Genomic DNA, 25627 nt, shown 5'->3' with positions numbered 1-25627 from the left:
AACTTTAAAATGCTTAATTTTAATGAATCAATTTGTTATCTCAAACACACTCATATAGTTTCTTCCAGTAGGGCATGATGGATGAGCTTTGGTTCTGGTCTCTGTTACTGCTCTGCACTGTGGGAGCAACTCAGTATGAGTTGAGGTCAGAAGTGATGATGGATTGAACTCTCTGTTTCTGATAGCAGAGCTGGGCTGTGATTGTGTGCCTGATAACTGCTTTAATCTTCAAAATGTAGACAACACCTCTTCAGCTCCAGCTTCAGAAGAAACTTTAATTGCAAGAGTAAATGTGACTAGACAAGGAAATTTTCTTATGATTCTTCAAGTACGGCCACGACACTAGTCATAGGGTGAGGCAAACTTCCTAACTGGTACACACCAGAAATCTTAATTAAGAATAAAATCATAAAATCTACTTTTTTTTTTTTTTCAATCTCTCTTGCCAGCTGAACACTGCCAAAGTCCTTGGAGGAATGCAGGATAAAACCAAAAAAGCCTATTTGTTTACACATGTACCGCACATGACCATTCTGAGCACTAGCACTTACTTGCTGTGTGACACTTTGCGTGGCAGGTGACTTTATATAAAATGGGCATAAAAATGTGCAAGCACTGAGGAAGGTTCTGCAAGATGGGCAGCTGAAAAGAATTAGGAAATTGCCAGACGTTGCCCTCTCCTTCTAGCTTTCTGCAAAACCCCATCAGTTTTTCCTAAATAAACTATGCCATCTGTCAGTATTTCCTATGATAGAATCACACGTAAGATGAAAATTACTCACTAAAAACTCATCTCGGATGAAGAACTTGGCTCTTGTGACTTTGGGGTCTTCTCCTGCATCTGGTGTTGCTGTTCAATTAAAAACAAATGATATCAGAAACATGAAAAGCAAACAATCATCTACTTCTTGTAACAAAGGGGTTAATAAGGAGGAAGTAGCCCTTCAGTACAGAAATTGAAATGTTAAATATCTACAGAAGATTCCCAGTAGGTAATTCTAAAATGGAAGGGTACAGTAAAAACCTGACTATGCATACAACATATTTTAGGAACCTGAAAATTGCTGAAATTGTTGCAACAATGTCATTGGTCACATCACAAAAAGGCTTACTCACATCCACAAGTTTGTTCATATAGATATAAAACAAGTGGGAGTTAGGGTTTAGCTTTTATCAAAAAAAGCAGCTGAGCTGTTCAGTTTCTGCAGCAGAATAGCGTCTCCTGAAAAAAGCTTCTGCAGGCAGGATTTCAGGTTTAAAAATGGTTGGTCCAAGATTACATTTGGAAAAAATGATAGCATCAAAAGATCTTTTGATATATATGTATCTTATTTTCAGGCCCCTAATCAGCAGAATACTTTAGATACACTGCCCATCAAGTGGCCTTAGACTAAATTCTTGTTGAGCAGGGGACTCGTTGGTCAGTACTGTTTGTTGGCAGAGGAAGTCATCGCTATCCGGGCCATGCAACAACTATATTTACTGTAAGTGTAAAAAACAATATGCTGAAGAAGTAACCTATTCATTTCCTGTCAGTCTGATCCCTCCTCAACTAAGACACCAAATCAGATGCTTACAAACATAATATGGTAAAGGTCAGAATTTATCAGAACACAGAAACATATTTTATATTTACAGCACTACAGGTAAAAATAAGAGCAGCAGCACAATCAACAGTATTTTGGAATTCTCTGCTGCATGCCCATGACAGCTGAAATTAGAGAATAAATGAACAACTATGGGTTAAAAATAGACAACTGCTTCATATGTGAATATTCTGGATCACTCTAGATATCCACTGTGAAATCCCTCTCAGAAACACCAAAAGCTACTTTATTCTGACAACTGGTTTAGTATAAAAAAGTGCTGAAAATTCACTCAAACTCTGTTTATGTGATGTGTGTTTGAGAGAGGGAAATTTGGATGATGGAGATAGATTTCCTCCAAAAGCCCTTAGCATTGCAAAACTGGTGCCAGGTTAACTCAGATTTAGGACAGTTTATTTACCCTCTGCACCTCAAATTCAGAATCATGCTCCTGAAGTTCCAGACCTGAATGAAAGCTGAAAACAGCTTATTAGCATCTTCACTTCTATAACCCAGGCTGTTGCTGGTGGTTGGTGTAGAACAAAAGCCTTTTGTGACAGGTGGCTGCAATCATCACACCAAGGTCATCACTCAGGTAAGGCAGATGCTAGTGGTCAGAAAGTGCAAATTTGACCACTTTTGCTAGACACAGATCTAAGATGTTTGGGAAACCCTCTGGCTGGTACAAAACTGGCATAATACCAGAGTTTACTTATGCAATATATTATTGCAGTGCAGGAATCACTGTACTTCTAGAAATGATAAGAAACGAACCCACGTTCATTGCTCCATTGTCACAGCTCTCTTTCTATTTATTGATATGGATTTCCTGCATTGAAGTTCCCTTGCCAATCTGCTGGGCTTCCTGTCAGTATTTCAAAGACTGAAATTTACAGTGTTGGAGGATGAAGAATGCCTGCAAAGTAAGTCTAATGAATCCCTAACAAAGTTCAGCACTGGAGGAGGCCCAGCCAGAAGCACCTGGCCAGGGGAGAGACACGCATGGCAGCTTTGCCTTCCTGGGACTGCTGGTTGCTCCCAAAGAGGGAGAGGCAGGCGCTCTGGAAACAGCCCCCCATATTCCTCCCACAGCAGCCAGAACCCCTTCAGACCCTGCCCACCCTGGGGTATGTCTGAGCTACTCTGCCGGCACGCCCCTTGCCTGATGAACAGTTCATGTTAAGGGACAGTGTGTGCTGGTAAATTCGTGTGTGTGAAAAAGACAGACAGAGATAGAGAGAGAGGAACTGTGGGCTGGGCCATGCCAGCAGGTCCAATCCCAGCACGGGGAGAAATCTTACCATCCTCAGGTACAGTATAATGCGCGTATTCAGGAAAGTAATCTTCAATTTTTGATTTCCCTGCCAAGACTTTTTCAGCCAGCATGTCCTGTTTATTCAAGAACAAAATGATAGAAATGGTCCGTAACCACCTGTCAAGAACAAACCAAATGTTTGTGTTATCTCTGATATGTTAATCAAGGAAAACATACCATGTCAATAGAAAATTTACTGGCTATCCCTGTGTGGACAGAGAGTGAAGTAGTGTGGAACATGCTTCAACAACAAAAAAAGATGACCTAAATGATTGTTTCGATCCAGTTGCACCTGTGCTGGTGCTACATTTCTAGGATCAGTAAATACATTTATAAAAACTGCAGTGGGAGTTTTGCTGAAGGGAGCAGTTTTTCAAATTTTTTTCTAAATCATCCTTCGGATCTAGAGTTGGGAAAATGATGACATTTTCTAAAAGCACTACAGTCCACAAACAGACATAACCGTCTGCTTTTGTTTGGTTTTGATGAAGCAAAAAAAAAAAAAAAAAAAGGCTGGAAAGCTGCCTTTCCTCAGACTTCTCTGTCCAAACTATCGTTCATCCACACAGATGTTCCATCTTTTAGGGTGGCCTGTATGACACCTGATGAATGAAAAGAATATAATCTCTCTTTTCTTCCCCAATTAATCCATCACTGTATTGACGTGCCTTTGGGACTTGCAGTTAACATTCTTCCTCATTCCATCTTCAATCACTCCTCAGTGCAGAGCATCCTCACAGGTATGTGCTGGAAACTTCCTCACCTTATTCTGTGTACTGTTTTTACTTATTCCCTATCAGGGAATTATCTGGATTGCTATTTGGTTAGGTATCTATGATTTACGTGCACTGTGACAGAATGGCAACTTAATGGCAGTTACAGTTAGATTAGACCTGAAATACCATCCCACAAGGCAGAAATACCATGCGCTCTCAGAGACGAGCCTTACGAGAGCGGCTGCCCACGCGGGGATCGAGCGCAGCAGCAGCCTGGGAGGGAATCGAATGCAACACCAACAGCTCCCACTGCTGTGTTTGAGGAGGAGATCAAATGTTAATCTGAGGATCTCTCAGTCTCGGCCAAGCAGCACAGTGACGCCAGGGAGGGGTCTCCCCTGATTCCCTCATAAGCAGCCAGCCTGGAGGGCTCGCCCCTTCCAAGCTGTCCCCACACACCACACCATTTTGGCAGGAGTGGCGAAATGTCACGTGCACCCTTGCTGTGCCATGGCCCCTGCCAGGGAAGGGTGTGCACCACAGGGGCACACTGCGACCTGGCCCAACCGGGATATTTTCTCAGTAAACAATCTGAGCATACAGTAAGGGGAGTCCTGTTTTGCAAGGAGTTTTGAACTGTAGTTAAATTGGGGAGGGTGGGTGGGAAATGAGGTTTGTTTTACCTGTTATTCCAGATACTTTTGAAAAGGTCCAGGGATTCCCGTAGTCTATTTGTGTTATTGTCTTCCCTTATTACCATGTTGTAGCTGCTGCAAGCCACAACAAAGATGATAGCTGTGACATCTGTGCAGAGCACATGAAAGAAAGAAAGAAAGAAAGAAAAAAGGAGAGAGAAGAGAACATCTCTGTTATCCCAGCAAATACTCCTCGGGGTAACACTGCCACTACTCCCCAATCTGCCAAAAATACCAGAAGAAAATATCTGTAACACTGGACTCCTGTACTAGTGAGATACTGTGTGTGAATACCAATAATAAGCTGCTCACACCTCAGAGAGTAAGTCCAAAATAAAAACATGAAATATTTTTACTTACCATTAAAGCATTGGATCCATTTTCTTCTCTCATCTCTCTGGCCACCTACATCAAACATGCTGTTAAAAAGCCATAGGATGTTATATCATTTATGTGCACTAGGAAAACCACACAAAGCATGAGGGTTTAGCTAAAAATCTGACAGCCCCAAGGACAGAGGCAGTAAAATATTGCCTGAAGAGGAGAGAGATCTGCTGATGCTGTGCTGCATGTTAGAGACAGCTGCACAGCTCCACCTGCCCTGCTCTGCCAGGAAAAGACTACTGAACCCATAAAATGAGAAATATACTCTTCAAGGGCAAGTGTTGGCACAGAAGTGAGTAGGGCATGTAAGACTGGACCTAGGTACTGTAAACAAGGGCAGGTTTCAGGGTATTTTGAAGGGTAATGGGGAGAGAGCATCTCTGTAAGGAGGAGGATATGGGGGCAGCTCTGCCCTATCAGTGCCACCTTTCTGGGGAAGAACTGATGAGTGAAGGCAACCTGAGTGTGGATGTTTTACAGAGACACAGTGTAAAAATTCAGCAAACACAGAGCTTGTAGCCCTCTGGAGGAAGGCAGAATTCCCCACTGTGAGCTCTTATCACAAAAGGTATGAGTTTACAATGCTACACCAATGAACCAGTTTGTAAAAGCAGCCACACGCAACCCCAAAATAAAGCATTGCTAATACACATAACTAATATCAGCTCTTTTTGCAAAGTAGGAGGTAATTTTACCAGGACCTATGGAAAGAGAGCTAAAAACCAAACCAACCAAATAAAACCCATCCATTCCCACCCTAAGCCTACTATACCAAGAGTACATGAGCACAGACACCTGAACAAAGTTGTTAAAAATTAGTATGATATTCATAAATTATTATCAATAGACTTACTGGAAATTTACTTTATCTACTTGAAATCTTGTTTCAAAAATTCCTGATGTCAACACTCTGCATCTTAATAGGTCCTGGAAAGGAGAACACAGAAGCTGATTAGTAAGGCTTTTTTCTATCTTAATTTTGTTTTTAAAAGCTTGGAATATTACTCTCCATGAAAAGTCTTAAATGTTTCATTTAATTAAGGTTCAATCAGACTTTTTGGTAAATCTGCATTTTTCCATAATGACATAGTGGATAAACACAAACATGATTACATTTGGTTTGTGCACACTCAGAAAGCAGGAGATCCGATATATGTTCTCCTTACTGCCCACTGAAACCTGTTCTTGATGGCCATACAACTTAGTATGAGATGCAGATAATGAATTCTGAAGTTACATAAAACTTCATGGTGTAAAGTCAAGTATTCAAATGTTAGAAAACTCCAGATTTACAGTTGCCCAGGCAACCTTAACTCTGCCCCCTTTTGTATTGAATGAGACAGGAATCCTATCGAAATAATAGCTGTGACTGAGTAATTAAAGCTCTATTACAGAGCACAAGGGAACAGAATTTAGGTTGTACAGAAATGTGGCATTTCTTTCTTATTTTTCAAACTAGCAATACTTTACAACTTAACTAACTTTCTTTTAATAATTAAAAGATAGCAATTTCCTCGATTCTCAAAGGAAGCAGGCAAAACCAATTTATGATGCATACCTCAGGCAACTAGCTCTCCATGTGCCACCGTCATCACCAGCAGCACTTTGAACCTTGACTATCCAGCACTGCCACTTGGGGAGTCAGTGCAAAACAAAACTGGAGGCTGGAAAAAGCTGCCAGCTGCCTGATGGGGATGAACCCCCCTGAGCGGCCATGGCTGCCTGCCTGCAGAGCACTCCCCTACCTGGGGCAAGGGAAGGGCTGCTTGGTCCAGTTTAGCTCTCCTTGCCATGCAGCAGCTGTGAAAGCAGGGATGGAAGGAGGCAGCCAGTGGTGCAGAGTATGAGCACAGCTTGCCTTTTTCCCCTACCCTGCCATCTAGTGCTTGAAGTACTCTGGCAGCTGGCAAACCTTGGCTGCTTTGACAGCCACATGGACTCAGCTGAAGGCCACTTAATTAATTCTTTTAGTTATTTTATATGTTACTGTCCTTTTCTGTCACTTGCTGACATGTATTTGTTCTTGGACTCAGTTGTTATTTTGGATGGTGCAAAAAAAGTTACAGAAAGTAAGGGAAAAGAGGAAATTAGTGACTTTTACCAGTTAATTCAGCAAGACAACTGATACAGCATAATGGGATGAAAACAAAAGCAAAAGAAAATCCCCCCTTTCGAGCAAAAGTTTTCTGCCTGCCAAATAACAATGGTCTCTTCTGATCTTTGGAGACACAGGGCATTTCTTCCCAAAGGAAATTATTTGAAAGAATTCCTAGATGATGAATGACCGCTTCAGGTAGAGAAAGACCTCCCAGGAATAAACAGGCCAACACTAACATAAATCATGAAAGCCAAAATCAGGCTTTGCTTCACTGACTTCTCTCTCCAGCTGAGTGATATCAATGTTAAAACCATGAGGTTCTACATGGAGCAAATCCCAGTGCTACTGCTTTGGTCTGAAAATGTCTTGAGGGCTTTAATAATTGATCCTGTACTGGGTTGACAATACAAGTTTCACCTTATAATACAACATATACTAGTTTTTACTGACTTCTGTTTCAGAATACAGTCAGGGTAATTGGACATGTTTGTGGTGATAGACCTAAACCAGGTCTACCAGGAACAGGCTCTGCTCCACATACTTCCTCAGGTGATCTCTGTCAAGTTGCTTCCTTTCTCTGAATTTCAGTCCCTGATTGCACAGTGAGATTTGGCAGTTGTACTTCTTTTAAGGGCATCCATGTGTTATACACCTTGTATGGTTAGAGTGAATTATCCAGTGCAGGGATTGTCTTCTGCCACCTGTATTTGCAGTTTATGACGTGGCCCACAATCTTGGCTGAGACTGCTAGATGACAGTGGGATAGCAGCACTGAAAACTAAAGGAATGTTTGCCGAAGAGACATCCTGCCCAAGGAAATCACACAGCCAGAGCTCAGGGAAAGCAGCCGAAGACGTGCAACATAGTGAAACCCTTTCTTACTTCAAGGCTGCACCACTTCGGCCTTAATGTGAATGTGTTTGTCATTAGAGCACTCTATCAAGATGTATCACAGCATCTGGGAAAAAACATGTCTTGTCCTGCAAATAAGGCTTAAATATAGAAACTATACTGCCCACAGGAGATGGGCACAGGCAGGAAAGAAGAAATCTGCATGCCCGCAGAGAAGTTCACAAGATTTGCTGCTGCCACTGCTGCTCTCCCCTGAATTTGTACACTAGATCCACTGCAAGCTTCTGCCTCTGATGGACCCTTCTGATGGACATGGGAAGTCTCCCCCCGGGATCACCTCCACCACTGAAATAAAGCACTGCTGTGTAGCAAAGGCTTGTGAAGAAAACAGTAGGCTTTTTTACATTTATACTTTCTGTTCTCTCTTCCATTCAATTTGTTTGCAGGACACAGAATGGGAAGCAAGAAGAAATAACAGATGTACTACAGGAATCACCGACCTACATATAACAACAGTAAAAGACAAGCTTGCACCACCAGAAAGCCTCTTCTTCTTTAATATCCATTACTTAAACTGCTAGACCATATTTTGATATTCTGCCGTATGGCCTATTTCAGCTGCAGCTGGGACTAAAATAAATTACACAGAGCATCCAGATGAATGAGAGCCTTGGTTCAGACCCTACCCCATTAGTTATACTAACCTGATCTGTGGGTGTGTAGTCATCCATGCTGACGCTGTCAATTCTTTCTAAAAAGCTAGAAGAAAAACAAACATGCATTTAGATATGTAAAATACTGTCTAGTAGAAGGCTTTTCACTACCTTTTCTAGTTTAGACTCCCACTGTGAAGTAAAACACAACATGAATGGTAAAGTTATGAGCCTTGATGTTTTCCTTTATATTCCTTTAGGCTACATTTTATAAGCCAAATAAACATTTTACTCAGACTTTGTTTCACTACAGCACTTTTATACTTACCATTATGTAGTACCCACATGCGGTCCAAAATGCAGTTAAAATGTTATAATTTTGTGAGGTCCACTAAAAAATACTACAACTAACCATATGCTATAAAATCATATGGTTGTTAAATGAGTTTTTGGGGTTTAAAATAGAAAATGCAATGAAGGGGTGCCTTTATTTAGCATAATGCTAATCAAGTATAATGTTATGTTAATTATGGTCTCAGTAATGTTAGCAAAAATGCTTGTTAGCATATACAAATAGGTTTGGACTGACATGCTGCCCTCCAAGCAACAACTAAAGCACAAAGTGGAGAGCAAAACTGATAGGAAGTGGATGTTAATGAGTCTGACTCTTTATGTCACAAAAACTCAGTGAGATGCATAAAGTGGAAGAAAAACTTACAACTGCTGGGAAGGGCAAGAGAAAAGAGAACCAGAGCAAAAGGGGGGAACTACATTCTATAATTAATTACAAGATTTTTTTCAAGCTTTAATTCTTTCCTAACACATGTTAGAATGGCAGCATTTAAGGATATAAAAGCATGATTTTATACTTATTGCTAAAACAGGTAGGTTCTCTTCTCTCACTTCCACCCATTTCTTAGATCTCATGTGAGTCCAGCTGGCTCATTCTCCTCAGACTTAGACTTCCCTGTATCACTTAGAAGCTTTCTTGAATATCTGCACTGTTATTTGGTATTTGGCAATGAATATCCCACCGGCTGACGCATCCCACTACAATACCATCAAGATTTCTTTATCAAAAGGCAGGTTTTCCTCAACTTTACTTGAGTGTACACGTGGAACACAAGCCACACTTAATTGTGGTGGGAAAGAAAGAAAACCCCAGTGAACTCTTGACTTAAAATGTGACTCACTATTAACACAGGGGTCACACACACTGACCAGTTGAAAAAATACCCCCCTAAAAGCCTGTTTGTAATTCTCATAGCACTTTCCCACGAATATGAACTGAAAGGAAAAGAAAATACACTGCACATATATTTACTTTTCCTACTTTTCCTTTTCAAACCTCCATTGTTATAGCAGGGAAACAAAATGCAGCATCTACAGTTAGAATATCCAGCTTTTCTTTCCAGATGATCAAGGTGTGGTGGCTAAGCACAGTGTTAAAAAAAATAAATAAAAAAAATCTCTCTTTAATGCAACACAATGGGTGCCTCAGAACAAAACTATATGGAAGGAACTCTAAAGAAAAAACATCTTTTCACAAAACCTCCTCCCCTGCTAAAAGCCCCATGAATTTAATATAAGGATATAAAAGTACATCTTTATAGTCAACTACAGTCACCATGGGAAAGAAGTTGCATTCAGACTGAACCTTTTGGTCAGATGATTTTCATCACCTTGAGAATACTGATTAAGCACAGTTTAACTTCAGTTATCCCCACAGCCAATGCAGACACCAGAGCAGAGCGATGCATTTTTTACTGGTGCACCTATCATTAACAGAACTCTCATCTCATGCTTGCAGCACAGGACATGAAAAAAGGAAGGCAAAAAAGCACAAAGAAAAATGCCTTCAAGCTGAAACTTCCTAAACACAGAGTAATTTTCCTTAGTGTATCTATACTTCTAAGTCCATTTCAAAGTATTGACTATGGCTGACACAGGGATCTAGTAAAGAGAGTGGACTGAAGTGAGTGTTAGTGCACAAATACAACTCCATCACAAGCCCTGCAAAGCAGCATGAACTGGTGTTTTTCTTGCAGAAGCAGAGGGAGAGGTATAAATCAGAGACAATACATCTTGTCTCCACAATACCAGGAGCATGTTGGCATAATTTAACCAAAATGATATTTAGTGCTAACTCACACCTCTCTCACCTATACAACAAGTATTTCAGGAAGGTTATTGGTTGTTAGCACTTGTATGTTCCAAACAGGTGAATTACGGTAAGGAACAGAGAAGTGAGGAGTAATGCAGAGTCACATTACAGACAATACATGGCAGGTTTGGGAAAGACGTAAGTGTCCTAATTAGATGTCTTACCTATCAGCTAAAGTTATCTTTCACTTAGAAATCATCAATTTCCTCCCAGTAAAAGGATCAGTTTCAAATACCATAAACGGCCACATTGCAGGTAATAAAAATGTCATTTGGCATAGCAGCTGTAACGTTTTATACTTATAGGGTTGCTGTCCACATGTAATCTATATTTAAAAAAATTCAGTGACTTACAAGGTTTTATCTGCTAACTGTATCAAGCTGGAATGATATCACTAGCATCCAATCAATCAACATGCAGCTACTATTAGGATTTGGATAAATTTTGTAGCTTTACAGAAAACTAACCTTTTCAGTGTGTGAGGGACAGGCTTCCTAAGATTTGTTTTGCAACTACATTAAGCGTGCACTGAGATTTGTAACGCTGAAACAAAGACAGCTGAAGTCTTACCTTTTCAAAAGAAAATCAGTTCTTAAATACCCTTCATATGAACTCCTTACTTGGCTAATTAGCACAGCATCAAAAAGTAGTTCTGACAGGCAAATGTACATGGTAGGTACAAGTAATGGATTCCAGGTGAGATAAGGAGTCAGTACTGCCTCATTTCTAAATACACTAACTTCATTCTCATTACTGTATTAAAATGGTAAAACTGGAATCACTTTTCTAAATTGCTTTCCAAAGAATTTTAATTTCTACTAATCCTAAATGTTTTGAATAGTTACGTTCTGGCAAAATATACATTCTTTTATACATACATATGTATTTACACATTGACAAATTTTGGATTTACATGATTAAAATTTCAATTCAGAGAGCTTTAAGTACAAAGATATCTCCCAGTTGTGGCAGTGCTCATGCCTCCGCTCAAAGAATCAGTGTGAGGGAAACACAACAGCAGAAGAATGAACAAAAATGGACACCAAGTATCACTTATCGTCCCTTTTTAGATACTTTTTTTTTTTTCCAGCTCAGGGATATAATTATTTTCACAGAATTATGCCTTTTTACAATCCTGACAGGTCTTCTATTTATGCAGCTTCTATAGGAACCCATACTCAGGATACATGTTAATTCTGCAGTGACTGTTTTGCATGCATGTGCAATAAACTTCAAACTCATGCATTCAACCCAACGGCGAATAAAAACATAGCATATTATGCAATATTTATATTTCTACTTCACAATTGTGGTTTTACTTATAAACAATTCAGTCTGATAATTAGTGTAACATTTAGGTTCTTCTTAGTTTTACAGTAGAGTGTTTTACATTTCCTTGCATGGAACAGCAGAAACTACCTTTTTAAAAAATAAATAAATTAGGTGAGGTACTGGAAGGAAGGTCTCCACCATTCTGTTTGGAAATGCAGTGGTTTGGTTTGCCAACAAATTAAAAGGACCAATAAAGTTAAAAAAATCATGAGCTACTGACATTATTATATCTATTATTAAGTTGATCTGAAGTTTTATAAATATCTTCTGTGAGTTTCCTAGGAAACTCAGCTGACACTTAGTTTGACAAGCAATCTCTAAATTTTACATTATGCAAGCTGTGAACACAAAAGTACAGGTTTTAGATGTGCCTGCCAGTGCATGTGGGAACTATCAATACGTATTATTCTCTTTAAAAACCATGGCAATTTGAGCAGCAGTAGCAGCTATATAAGAATTTCTGAAAAAAAAAAAAGGATTCATAAATGCACAAATAAAGAGGAGGTAATAATACATGAAAATCCTTTCCTCACTGAATAAATCACTACACAGCTCTGTACAGATATTCTGACCCCACAAACAAAATGACAATTAAAAGAAAAATTGTGTCTTGAGAATAATATGACAGACAGAAAACCCATGCTATATTTGTAAATGTATTTTGACATCCACAGAATTGGAAAGATGAAGTGCTAAACCACAGATCAATGCAACAAACTAGGCATTTTAATAAATTTTTGTCTACTCCAACCATCTTTAATGCTCTCACCCCAACATTTCAACGGCCTTGTATCAAAAAGTTGCCATGAAAAACAAGAAATTGAACCCCTGTCAAAATGCTTGCTTCTTTAAGAGAAAAAGGGAAGGTGGCAAACCTTTAAGGTTTTAAGTTCTCAGAATGAAGAATCTCAAAATTATCTTTGAGTAAGTTGCTGGGGTCTGCAAACCTTTACAATTCGGATGGACCATTAAGAGCTTTGCAAACTCCTCAGCCAGGTTCAAACCCTATATACACACACACATACACACATGAAACCATCCAGGACTAAGACTTTTAATTCCACTCTCCCTGGATTGCAGGAAGTCACAGGTGAGGCAGACACTTCACAAGGAAAACACCTACCCCAAGTCTCTAGAGAGCTGAAATGCAAAAAACCCCCCCTTTTTTAATAGTTTCTACTGCAGTTCTCAGGGACAACACCAATATTTGAACATTCTCCCCCTCTTTTTTCCCCATAAAATACCTTTTTATTTATTTTTTAATCGGCTAAGGAATTATAATCCAGTTAATCCTTCCTGCAACATTGGAAATAGGAAACTACGGATTTCTGGTTTCAAGAATACCTTAGGCTCCAAGCAAACTCACATGATTTTGATATATTTCTTGGCAATATAAAACATAAAGAAAGACATAATGAAAAAAAGCCCCCAGTAATATTCTAACCCCTAAAGGATTCATTTTCCCAAGTCATTTGCTGAAAATACCAGCAGAAATTCCTCAGAAGACTTGGCAAAACTTAGCGGGTAGGGATTTTCCTGCCAAATTGAAATCATTACTCTATTTTAAATACAGCTTCCATGTGATAGAGGAGTGTTCCCATTTTCTCCCTCCACACCACTCTGCAGTTGCTTCCCACCAGGAACCATCAGGGGTATGAAGGCACAGCAGGTGAGAGCGAAAATGGAGAACCAGGCCTGTTTTGGATTCACCCTGGCTTACGGGTGCTATGCCACAGTTTTGAAGAACCAGTTGTCGCATAAGCTGTTACGGAAGAAAATATCCACAACAAGCACACAAACACTAATGATGCTTCTGGAACCGGGTGCTGCCTTTGGAAGGTTTGGGAACACATGGATCGGTGCTGCGCCTGTCACCAGGTTTTGGCAGCTGCCAAGTTCCCCGTGTGCTCCCGGCGCTAAGAAGGCTCTGTTTCTCAAGCACCGCGACCCCACTCCTCGGTCCCTTCAGGCGCGGTGACACGGGAGGGAGCGGGAGGTGACTGCCGGGAGGGGGAGCCCTCTTCCCAGCTCGGCTCCCGCTCCTGCTCCCGTTCCCGTTCCCGTTCCCGCTCCCGCCCTGCCCAGCCCGGCACCTTCTCCAGAGCGTCACCCTCTGCTGGGGTCTCGCCGTGAGGCTTTTGCTCAAATACCGGTGAATTTAACAATGATCTCCTGAATTTAACAATGATCTCCTGAATTTCCCTTGCTTATATATATATATATTATTTTTTTTCCTTTTTTTCCCCCAGTTTTCACTCCCTTACTGCCCCACGGCTTGGCAGCCTCCCAGCAGACCTCACGCTACGCTGCCCGGAGCTGGCAAACGGTTCCGTGGGGATGACCAAAAAAAAGGGTGGGATTTATCCACAGAAACGCACCATCGCCCACCCACAACTCACAGCTGTTGTGTCCTGTTGTGCCAGGAGACGAAAAGGTTAAACAGGAGACCAAGAGGGGAGAGCAAAGTACAGTCATGCCTGAAACCCGCGGCTCGGCTTGTTAGCCACACAGGGAAGTTGGAGGATCTGTGGTGCAAAGCCTCTGGCCAGTCCTCTGCTCTGGTGAGGGCAGATGCTGCAGCTTAAGGCAACACACAGCCAGGACTGTGCATCCTGGCCTGTACAACCTTTGGCAAAGCCACGTGTTTCCCCACAGCAGTACCAGCTGCTGAGCTTTGCTTCACAGGGAGAGAGGCAACAAGACTGGGAAAGGTGTTGGGCCACCGATGGTGATTTCTCCTAGACACTCCAGCAACGGTACTTTGTTGTCCCAGTGTCTGTACCACCTGCTAATGGCATGAGCATCTCGACAGGGAAGTGTATAACCTGTCCTTTTTTGTTACCCCCTGCCACAGCTGCTGCCAGCTGTGGCCCCAGCCACCATGAAGCCATCAAGAGCGCAGCCACAGTGAGATGCTTTACTGGTATCACCAAAAACATGCGCCCCACTAATCGCATGAAGCGGGAAACTCCAGTTTAAACCCTATTTACATATGACAACTTTGACCAAGACATTAAAAGCAAAGACAGATGACGATGTGCAACCAAAGGCTCGTATACCATTCATCAGGCCACCCTCTCCCACAAGGAGCCAGACTGCTGGCGGCAGTCAGGAGCACATTTGGCGAGGATAAAGAAAGACGGCTAAAATCCGTAGTTTCCCTGGCCTGTGGGTTCGGTTAAGGGAGTTTCCTAGCAGACATCCATTTTAACCTTACTTTCCCCACCACTAAGTATGTACTCAGTATGTACTGCAGAACATCTCTAAGCTTCACAAGCTTTGGCATGTGTCCAGCTATTAACTTAAACAAATGCACAAAAAGTTCAACTGCATTAAATGTTTCAGATATATGAGTAAACCCCCCTTTCTGTTTAATAATAGCAATCTCATTTTTAATTGAAAATACACAAACTAAACTAAAAAATGAATAAACAGTATGACTTCCATAGCTGCTTGCCCCCACTAGTTCCCTAAATTCGTTAAGAAGCAGTGTGAATTTTGGGAAATGCATTTCTTCCTTCTAAATTTAGCAAACTAACCACTTTTTGGCTTAGCAGATGTTTTTGCTTTCCGAGTGAGAGGCCTATGGGGATCATCATTAACCCTCTTCTTAACATAAACACTGACTAAGACTTAGATCTGGAAAACTGTAACTCATACAAAAAGGTTAACAGTCTCCAGCAGATATGAGACTCATCATCTGCAACTTCTGCCACATGGGATCTCAGAGAAGAGGGAAGAAGACAGGCGAAGAGAGAAGGAAGAAGAAAGGTAATTTATCTACTTGTTTTAAAAAGGACATTATTTTTCTATTGCGTGTGATCAGACATTTTATTCCCAGAGGTGCAAGTGGTGGAGCTGCTGCAAAACAGACTAAGAATGAAGCACTGATCACATCTGAGTCCTAGACTGGCACATGCAGACCCTCCTTCTGACCACATTTACACCAGCTTGAATCCACTGAATTCAGTATACTTTCTTCTTCCTTCTAAGAGTACAGTCCTAGGCAGACAGTCATTATATGCATATTGATACACCCCTGGACTGTTTATACAGACACAGATTTGAGTTCTGCAATGTAAAAGCTACACAGAGCACATTCTGCAATTATAAGTGCAATTTTGGAAAGACGACCAAAAGATAACCTGAAAACAGAAAGCTCATATTGCAGTATCCAGAGAGATCTGGATCCTGACTGCTTTGTGAGCTGATGTATGGAAGATTAGGATCCTTTTATCCACTGTCTGAAAGAAAACAACTGTTTAACATCTTCCAGCAACTACACAAACCGGTGTTGGAAGGGAAGCTGAGAATACCTAAAACATTAGATGAGACAGAATGCAGCCATCCCATCAGGACTTGGAGAATGTGCTTTTACACAGAATGATAGATCAAACCTTTGGTTTTACATCCCACTAACGAAAGTGCATAGAAGACCTCACCTCCACCTCTTCTGGTGAATTCTTCAAAAAGAACCTGGACTTCTACGTTTTATGAAAGAGATGTTCAGACTATGAGAAAAAGCCTTGATAATACTCAAAGCCATAAAATGCATCAGGTTTACAAGCACCATCTACTACCACAGGGGTGCCAGGAGATGTCAAAAGTTAACAAAATGTATTTTCACTAGATGTTGCCAACAGAGCTTCCTCTGTTGCTTAAAAGTTTATCTTGCTGTCATAATGGAAAAATTATTTCAGTGCAACTTACACATTCTGGTCGATCGTTTTGTTTTCAAATATGGTTGCACTGTAGATATTCTCTTACTGTACACAAACCCACCAAGTGCTGTGAGCCCTGAAGAATGCCAAATCCAGGTTAGAAACAGCACTGGTTATTGGAAATTAAACATCACTTACTATGGTGGAAGTGGCTTGGAATAATAAGTCTGTTATGGTGATTGCCAGAAAGCAAAAACCAGTTTGACTGGAGTTTTCTATAGGAGGCTGATAAAAGAGAAGGCAAAAAAATCCCCAAACAGGAGAAGCAAAGGTAACAAAACACAGACTGAAAAGGAAGTCACGAGAAGTTTGTGTTTACCTGTGGCGCCAGTCCAAGCTCAGTGCAAGAGTACTTGCTGCCAAGAGTTCTCATGTCTAAAAGTCAAACCACATGATTAAAAAAGAAGATGCTAATACCTCCCAGAAAATACAGATGAAGAAAAGTGAATTCTTCAGGGTGGTGAATATTCCTGGCCAGGAAAAGTACACATGCATGTTTATTACTGTTTTTAGATCTGTGCATTTTTGGTGACACACAAATTAAAGGAACAGTGTATTAAAATCCTGAGGAAAATAAGAGTGTATCTGTTTGCTTTCACCTATCATGTGTTTCTATGACCTAAAGAATTGACATGGCTGGAGTCCTAGTGAGTGCTGGGGTTAAACAAGAGAACTGGCACTGGTTTCAAAGGATCTGGCACTGGATCACAGGACCAGCTCTCATGAGAATATCTTGGAGGCTCCAAGACAGAGACAGGATCTAGAGTTCCTATAGATAACTACCATTTGAGGAATATGAGGGATCCTAGCACCCATCTTACCAGAGAAGAAGATTTCTAGGATTGCATGTAAAACCTGAAGTATGTCATCAGTGCAAACCAAGAAAACTGAAACATTTTTCTATGGGAAAGTCGGGAAGGTGATCAGCTTCCTGCATAGCAGGAGAAAAGAGACTGTTAATGCTGATCTTGCAGAACACCAGGTACAATTTCTTTTTCCGTACTGTGGTTTATGAAGTTTGGTGGCAGATCATTTCTCTTCTGCACTCCTTAATCCTTGTCCCAGCTCTAACACTGCACTTCTACCTTGTGTGAAGGACGTGCTTCACAAAAGGCAAGGGTCATGCTGGACACAAACTCTATGAGCAACCCTTCGATGCGCAGGGCTGCTGTGCGGTTCACCAGCATATTCTCAGAGTTACAGGAATGGGATATTACTTTGTCAGTGTTCAAGGCAAGAAAACTTAGATAGCAGGGCAAAAATTAATGACTTGGGAGCTAAAGGACAGCAGGATGATGAGGACTGACAGCAGTTCCAGATGATGAGGACTGACTCCAGCAGTTCCAGAGCATTTAACCCCCTAAGACCCAAGAGGACCACTTCACTCATCATTTAGCAGTAGACCTCCTGCCTTCCCTTTAGCAGAGCAAAGAGACATGGTAGCTGTTCACCTTCAATGGGAAGGACTCAAAGCATGCTCCTCCCAAACTTGTTCTTGCCATGCACCAGAATTTATTTGGGCTTCCCTAATTGTAGACTAGAGTAGACAGGTTATCCTTCTTATTCCCATGCACAACATACTTAGGAGCAGTTAATGAAAAACAGTATCAGGTAAATACCTGCATATGATCATCTGCCTTAGAAATTAGCAGGTGAAAGTAAGAACATCAAGCAGAGGTCTAGCAGTGCAGATACAAATGCCAGACGTAACCATTGCAGTCAAAATGAAAATTCCTGTATCTTTACAAATGCTGCTGCTGAGATGTTTTCGTTATATCACCATTATCCTGCCCATTTTAGAACAGGATATATTTAACCACTGAATGTATTCAAGCAATTGGTCACACCACCTACGGCTCGGCTGCATGATGACCTTGGGTAGCTGGAGGAAGGCATGGAGCTGAAGCCAGAATATGAACTGTTACTACAAAAAATGGAAGGAGAATGATGTAGTGACCACATCCAACGTGCTAATAATAGGCCTAGTTCCATTTAAACATTTAAACAGCTATAAGTTATTTAAACAAAATAAGGGGTTCTAAAACTTAGTGTTAAAAACTAGCCCTACAACCCTGCTACCTGTACATTTGAAACTAAGTCACATAACACTGTTTACTATTAACACAGCATTTTGTGAAAATCATTCCTAACGCTGCACTCTGTATGTTTCTTTACATTCCCAACAATTTTCCTTGACTTTTTCAGCGTACAGAGTATTTGTACTATTAAAACAACAACACAATGAGTTGGGTTTGAGGAATGAGGAAAATAATTGCGCAACAACCTGATTATGTCCTGCTTCAAGTTACTTTAAAGATTAGGTTACACTCCTGTTTTTTATCTCTCTACCCTGTACCCACCAGGTGGTTGTCATTTCAGGGGTCCGGTTTACAAAAAGCTGGAGCAAAGAGCTCTTGGTTTGTGGCTAACAGAGAAGTTGGAACCGAAGGCAATCCTTGCTGCTCCCTGCATGGACTCTGTGCTGAGATGCTGTCTGCCAGTGACAGCACACCATCTAGGACCCAAGGCAGGAGAGTTAGAAGAAGGAGGGGGCTGAGCAGCACTGGACATGCTGTGTTAATGCTGCAATACCGCAGCGGTGGCTGAACCAGCCTGGGGACCTGTGTGGAGCCACCTGGGAGCCTGGCAGCTGCAGCTCCTTGTAGGATGGCGACCACCATCACCACTCCTAGGGAACGATGGTGCTACGGTGAGAACAACTTCAGCCTTTATAGCTGAAAAGTCACCTCACCACTGCCTAGGAGCTATTGCTTTGTACCATGTTCACATCTGCAAGGAAGGGCAGAAACTTGATAAAAGCTAATTTTATCAAAAAAATCCACCGAGGCCAACTTTTAATCCTGGACAACTTCTAAAACTCCTAACAACAGGCACCGAGGAGGAAGTTGAACTTCCCAATTTGTCTTCTCCACCCATACAGTTAGTGGAAAAAACATGGAAGATTTATGCAATAGCAGCTGGAGAAGTCTGAAAAGGAATATATAAATAAGGCATAAATGTCAGAAACCCAAAGCCACTTGTCAGTTCAAATCAAAATGTTGTCTTTTCTCTCTTTTTTTTCTTCTGAAGAGAAGATTAAAAATACCATTCTCAGCTTGCACGTAACCTGTGGAAATGAAAACCAGGAATCATTTGTTCTCTAAATATGGAACCACCACTTTGTGTTTACGTAATGATTTATAGCTGGCGATATACAGGCAGGTCATCCTGCGGTCAGGCTGTGAGGGCAGGTGCAAGCTTTGTATTTTCAGGGAGAAAAGTAGATGCATTTTTAATCCTTTTTCATTTTCTTTCTTTCTCATTATCAAATTGTGAGCCCTCCTAGAACAATAAACTCCTTGCAGGTTATCTTTTCCCTGGCCAACTGTGTGTATGACACTGTGGCTCAGACGCTGGGATATGCGCTGAGAAGGAACACATCCCGTACCTGTCCTGAGGGCAAGAATCATTTTTGTGATGGCCTCTAAGGATCTGACCTTCTTTCACAGAAAGTCCAAATTAAACCAAATTCTACTATGCAAGTTCTTCATACTATTGCTTGGGAGAGTGAGTGCCCTCAGGAGGCAGAGGCAGGAGGATCTAAAGTAGGGTGTGAAGAAGAGTAAGGACCTTTCACTTTAGTCTCTGGGATCCTGGCTCTGCAATGAGATGAAACTCTCAATCACACAGAGTTGGACATTTTTCAAACAATAAATCCAGGAGGCTTCACTAAGTGATACCAGATCTAAACTGCAAAGTTACAGACAAAGCCACAGCCCTGTGCAAAGGAGTATCCTATAGAATTAGAATGCCTTTGCCCAGTACCTAAAACCTGAATTTTTAAATTAACGGTACAGTATTTTTAAAAATGTTCTTCCCTCCTATAAAAAACCTTTCTCCAAAAGGGCTTTCAATAAGGTGCAGTTCAGTGCAAATAGAGCGAAGAATAATGAGGGACTAGACATTTTATTAAAATCATCACAGAAACAGAATCAAACCACAAAGTTTTGTTGTTGTTTGGTTTTTCTACTTCCAATTAAACAGGATTTCTGATCCCAAATACTAGAGCACAGGTATGGCAGCCAAATCTGCAAGCATTTATTTTAATCAAATAAACACACAGATAATTGCTAATCTTATAATCCCTTCAAATTGTTAGTAACCTCCTTAATTAGATTACACATAATCCAGTCCTAACACCAGCAGTGTAAGTACTGATCTCTTGCCCTTAACAAATGTCTGCATAGCAACAGGGTATCACGCATGAGACGTCAAAGCAACCAAAGTTTACACTTCCTTCAGAAAAATAATTACTTTGCTTTGCAGTGCACTACCTTGCTTTGGTACCATTGACAAAATTTTTAAGTAGATACAAAAAGTACTGGTTTACAACACAACAGTGATGATATTTTGAAAGCAAAAGCCATTCCTTAACTCAGCAGATGCTGATACTTTATCAATTTTACAAGATGCTCTTTTGAGAAGGTCTCAGTGCCACTCATATTCAAAAAGTGAAAAATAGTAATACTTGCATTTAAAGGAACTGTTTCTGACTGTGGTCTTTAAATTCCAGTATTTTTTAAAGTATTTCTAATATCTTGAAAATCTTCCAACAAGTGGAAAACAAATGAGGAAACGTAAGTAATAAACAATCACACGTCTTTAAGACATACGTCTTCATTTACTGGTTACGTGTTGGATCTGGGGCTGCTCTGACCTAAATTCAGCTCAAGCACTGCAACGCACTTCTGAGCAGATTTGGTGTCAAAACATTACGTGGACAAAAGCCAAATTACAGAAGTGAGAAAATGGGGTTGTTTCCAAACGATTTTTATGCCTTTTGCTTATGTTTCTTCCCACCTCAGCACTGGGAAACTGTATGACGGGTTGTACCGTGATACTTTGTGGATGTCCCAGGCCACCTCTGCCCCTCTAGACAAGACACAGCCATTATGTAGACTCATGGCCCATGCCAGTAGGAAAGTAATGATGACCAGAAGGTTCTAAAGTAGTAATCTGAAGCACACTAAAAGTGCACTGAAAAACTGCTGACGTTTTCTTCAAAACTGACAGCATCTTGAAGGTGAGTCGTTTTCTAACAGAACCTACAGGTAAGGGGGCATTTTAATAACTGTAGTGCAAATGCAGATAAAATAAACACAAACAAATGGAAAGATATTCTGACTAGAAGACAGCTTTGTACTTCTCTGCACTATTTTTTTCTTTTGTCAGAATGATTAAATATTTCAGATACACAGAGGGACTAAGCTCAGTGCAAGAAAAGCTTCCCCTTGAAATTCAATGGGACAGCAGCTCACACGGTTTTTTCTAGGTTCAGCAATCTGTGAAAAATTTTGGATGTCTGGAGCCTGAACGAAAGTTTTTCTCTTAAAGCAAATGAAGACCCTGCTCTTTGCTCGTTGCAGCCCAACTCCAAACACTGCAGAACTACCATCCAACAGCACATGACATCGCATGGCATGTCTCTGTACTTTGAAAGTACAGAGGTGGCTTTTTATTCTGGGGAATCATTACACCTATGCCATTCTCCACCAGACTAATTATCTTGCTATTAAGAGTAACCTGTAAGTTTTCTAAAATCCAGCAGCTTTAGATACAGATTGTTAGCCCTCTCTCATATCTTCCAAGTAGCACGCTTAACACAGGTTAAGCAATAAATGTAACAACACTAACAGTGGTTTTCCCTGCACATGACCTAAGGGAACCGTCAGCGTACACCAGAACTGACAGGCTCCTCTGCAACCTCCACCAAGCAACCAGGAACAAGCCAGGCTCCATTTTTACCTCCTAGTGTGGCATGTTATCTTTTAAATACTTCTCCTCATTATAACGTGGATAATCCTATGGGGACACTGGAACAAAGGCACAACTTAGGTCACTTTTGAGGCAGCGCCTGCTGTCTGTCTGTAACTGCCATAGGCAGTACCATTTGCCACACCAACCCAGGGGCTGGTCTGTCAGCTGAGGGGGCCCCAGGCCACTCACTGCTTTATAAAGCAAGACCTGCACACTGATTTGTTGGAACAATTACGAAAGGCAGTACTATGCTTAGGCCATGATTTGCCATCATTAATGCCAGTTTGTTTTCTGAGAGAACAGCCACACAAGCGCTAGGAGGTATTGTCAATTATGCATGTAAAATCTGTTTTCTAATGCAATTGATATTCTTCAGTTCATCTTAAAATGTTTTCTGTTCTGGCAAGGAATACTACATCATGCAACACCCATGCCCTGCTTAATTATAGGAGGAGAATTAAAAAAAGGGTCAGAAAAATAAATTAAGCTATAAGGAACTCGGTCCTTTACCTCCCTGCCCCACCTGTATTCTTTAAAAAAGTGTTTTTAAGATAAAATTTGCTTGCATTGAGAATCTGAATGACTATGGTCTTTAAACATGAGAGAGGAGAAAGGTGCCTGGAAGAAGAACACAGGAGAACAACACTAGTGACGCAACTAGACTTTACTGTATTTACTGCTTCAAACACAACTATACTGATTATCACCAGAAATCTGGTAATAAGCTGGCTACAATTAAGATTTAGTATAGATACCACACAGACAGTGAATGGCAAAGACATGCCCATGCATGACACTGAAAGCACAATTCAATACAATGACGGATATGAAGTAAAGTTTTACAAAGGAGCCAGTGCATTGTGGCATCATTATTTCTACTGAAATGACTGAAGTTGTTAAGATAAGGAATGGAATGAGAAATATAATGAGGAAGCAATGATTTAATATTAATAGATAAAAATAATATTGCTAAACTACACCCAACTGAGAAAATTAATTATGACATGACATGAAATACATACGTAGCATTTTGAAGGACAAAAACTACATTTCACATAAACCCACAACCAACAATTTTTAGGCAGTGTATATTCTCTGTTAATAAACCCATTTAGATTATCACCAAATCTAAGCAAGATGTATTTTATTCTAACTATCCCCAGAATATATATTGAAGTGATCAGGACTGCCCCAACTAGCCACACAACATGTTTAGAGTTTTATACATATACACTGATACACATCTGTACTGGGGTTGAAGAGCTTCATTCTGGTTTTTATATCATCTACTGAGCATCTGAAGGAACATCTCTGAACGCAGCAGGCCAAAGAAAACTGTGGAAGGAGCAATTTAGATAGAAATATATCAAAATTGAGGCCATAAAAGAAGGAAAGGTTTGCTTCTTTATAGTAGAAAAGAAATTCCATCTGGTTAGGCTGTGGGTTTTTCCTTGTAGAAATTAAACAGGAAATTAATTTCTCCCCTTTCCCCTCTTATAAAAACAAGGCATTTTCACTTATGATGCCAAAAGCCTGATATCTGTAGATTTTCTGCCAACCGTCATTAATCAGCCTCACATAGTTTATAGGTAGAAGGATATTTCCTGACAGATACAGAAAACAGATTTAGAACCAAAGCTGAAAATTATATAAAGATATATAGCTACACATCTTAGCACCCTGGAGTACATTTCCAAAAATATACTAGTCAAATGGTTATCTTCCTAAAAAAGCTGATTGCATAAGCATAATTACACTAAACACAAGTACCTGCACTATCTCTCTGCATGTTATAAATAGTTCAAAGTTACATTACACATGCTTTTGTTCTAAGTTCATGCTTTCTCTCACAATCCTTTCAAAAAAGGCTCCTAGCTCTCACTGCTACCTCAGGTACTATTTTCTGCCATTGCTATATAACTCGTCAGAATCCAAATACACCATTTCCCCCTTGCAACCCACACTCATTATCCAGAGAAAAATTTCAGCAATTAAGAAAGTTGCTTGATTGTATCACTCTTTCTGTACTACTGGCCAGGATTCCTCTGCTTCCTTACAGAGGCTTAAATTTGTAACTCAATAACAATTGGCATCTTGGAAAAAAACAGCTGAGAGAGGTGTATATTTCAGAATTCAATTTATTCAAGTCATGAGGCAAGATCCTTTTCAGAGACCTTAAGCTGAGACCACTGAGAAGGATCTGCAAAAACCTCCTGCCAAATACTAGCTCAGGGAAGCATTACCTCTAGGATGCACATGAAGGTGAGAAAGCTGGGATTTTTTCCCTCCTGTCTTGCTTTGTGACATAAAATCCCATTTACTGAATTCATGCAAAAAGGACCAAACCTCAGCTTAGCAACAAGTAGAAAGTGAGCATAAAAGGCACTTTTAAGACAAAGGAGATGAACTGTCTGTGCCAAGCATTGCCATGTAGCACTGTGTATCAGTGCCAACACCACCACTCAAGACAACCAGCACTGTAAATAACACAAAATAGCATTTTTCACCAAGTGGTTAAATCCTTCAGAGATAGGCAGCTGGTTGATAACAAACTCCAGTTTTAATTCATCTGTCATTTAAGGGTTAAAGCCAGGGGGTAAATGTAACCCCAAGGGGGAAGTCCTTTGTCAGCAAGAGCAGTTTTGCTGTATGACACAAGCATGACAACGCTGTGGGAGGGGACCCTTTGCATGACGTTTTGCTGACAGCACAGGCTTTGCTTAGAAACAGGGTACAGATGAGCTGTAGTTTGTACTGATGATTCCAATCCAGATAATATCACCTCCTTGGCTCCACTTCTGCATGTTGCATACAAAGTAAGCAATTCTTCCCATATGTAGTATATAATAATGAACATAATTAAAAGCAAACCAGCTGAAATTACTTAAAGTTACTGAAATAGCTACATATTTCCGAGAAAACACAAAAGAGACTCAAACAAAAGACAATCCACAACAGCAAAAAACCACCTTTATGCTTTACTTAATTATTTTACACAAAATAAGGGTATTTCTGCTTCCTGTTGGGTATTTGTAACGAAGTTTATTTAATGTTTAATCCCATAGGGGCAGACTTCTTTTTGTCCTTCATGTAGCTTATGAAACAAGTGTCTACCCATGTTTCAGACACTGGAGGAATTAAGTGATTTGTTGCGGTGGTCAGGTACTGGAATAGGTTGCCCAAGGAAGTGATGGAGTCACCACCCTTGGAAGTGCTCAAGAGGCATCTGGACCTGGCGCTGGGTGATACAGTTTAGCGGTTACAGTGATAGTGTTGGGTGGATGGTTGGACTTG

At 40.6% G+C, this 25627-nt stretch overlaps 1 protein-coding gene across 2 annotated transcripts in view; it reads right to left on the bottom strand.

The window, feature by feature from the left end:
* Positions 1-25627, bottom strand: part of GNAL (G protein subunit alpha L) — a 193655-nt gene that overhangs the window by 8377 nt on the left and 159651 nt on the right. For both annotated transcript variants that reach the window (XM_050326172.1, XM_050326183.1), the window contains exons 6-11: positions 8351-8405; positions 5550-5623; positions 4673-4731; positions 4301-4421; positions 2888-3018; positions 783-850 (exon numbers count right to left, since the gene is read on the bottom strand). In XM_050326172.1, the coding sequence (XP_050182129.1) occupies positions 783-850; positions 2888-3018; positions 4301-4421; positions 4673-4731; positions 5550-5623; positions 8351-8405 (508 nt within the window). The remainder of the gene's footprint in view (positions 1-782; positions 851-2887; positions 3019-4300; positions 4422-4672; positions 4732-5549; positions 5624-8350; positions 8406-25627) is intronic.

The sequence above is a fragment of the Myiozetetes cayanensis genome, unplaced genomic scaffold, assembly GCF_022539395.1.
Source record: "Myiozetetes cayanensis isolate MyiCay16 unplaced genomic scaffold, myiCay2020 scf1, whole genome shotgun sequence".
NCBI lineage: Eukaryota > Metazoa > Chordata > Aves > Passeriformes > Tyrannidae > Myiozetetes > Myiozetetes cayanensis.
The sequence above is the reverse complement of the archived record's forward strand: the minus strand, read 5'-3'. Positions and strand labels throughout refer to the sequence as shown.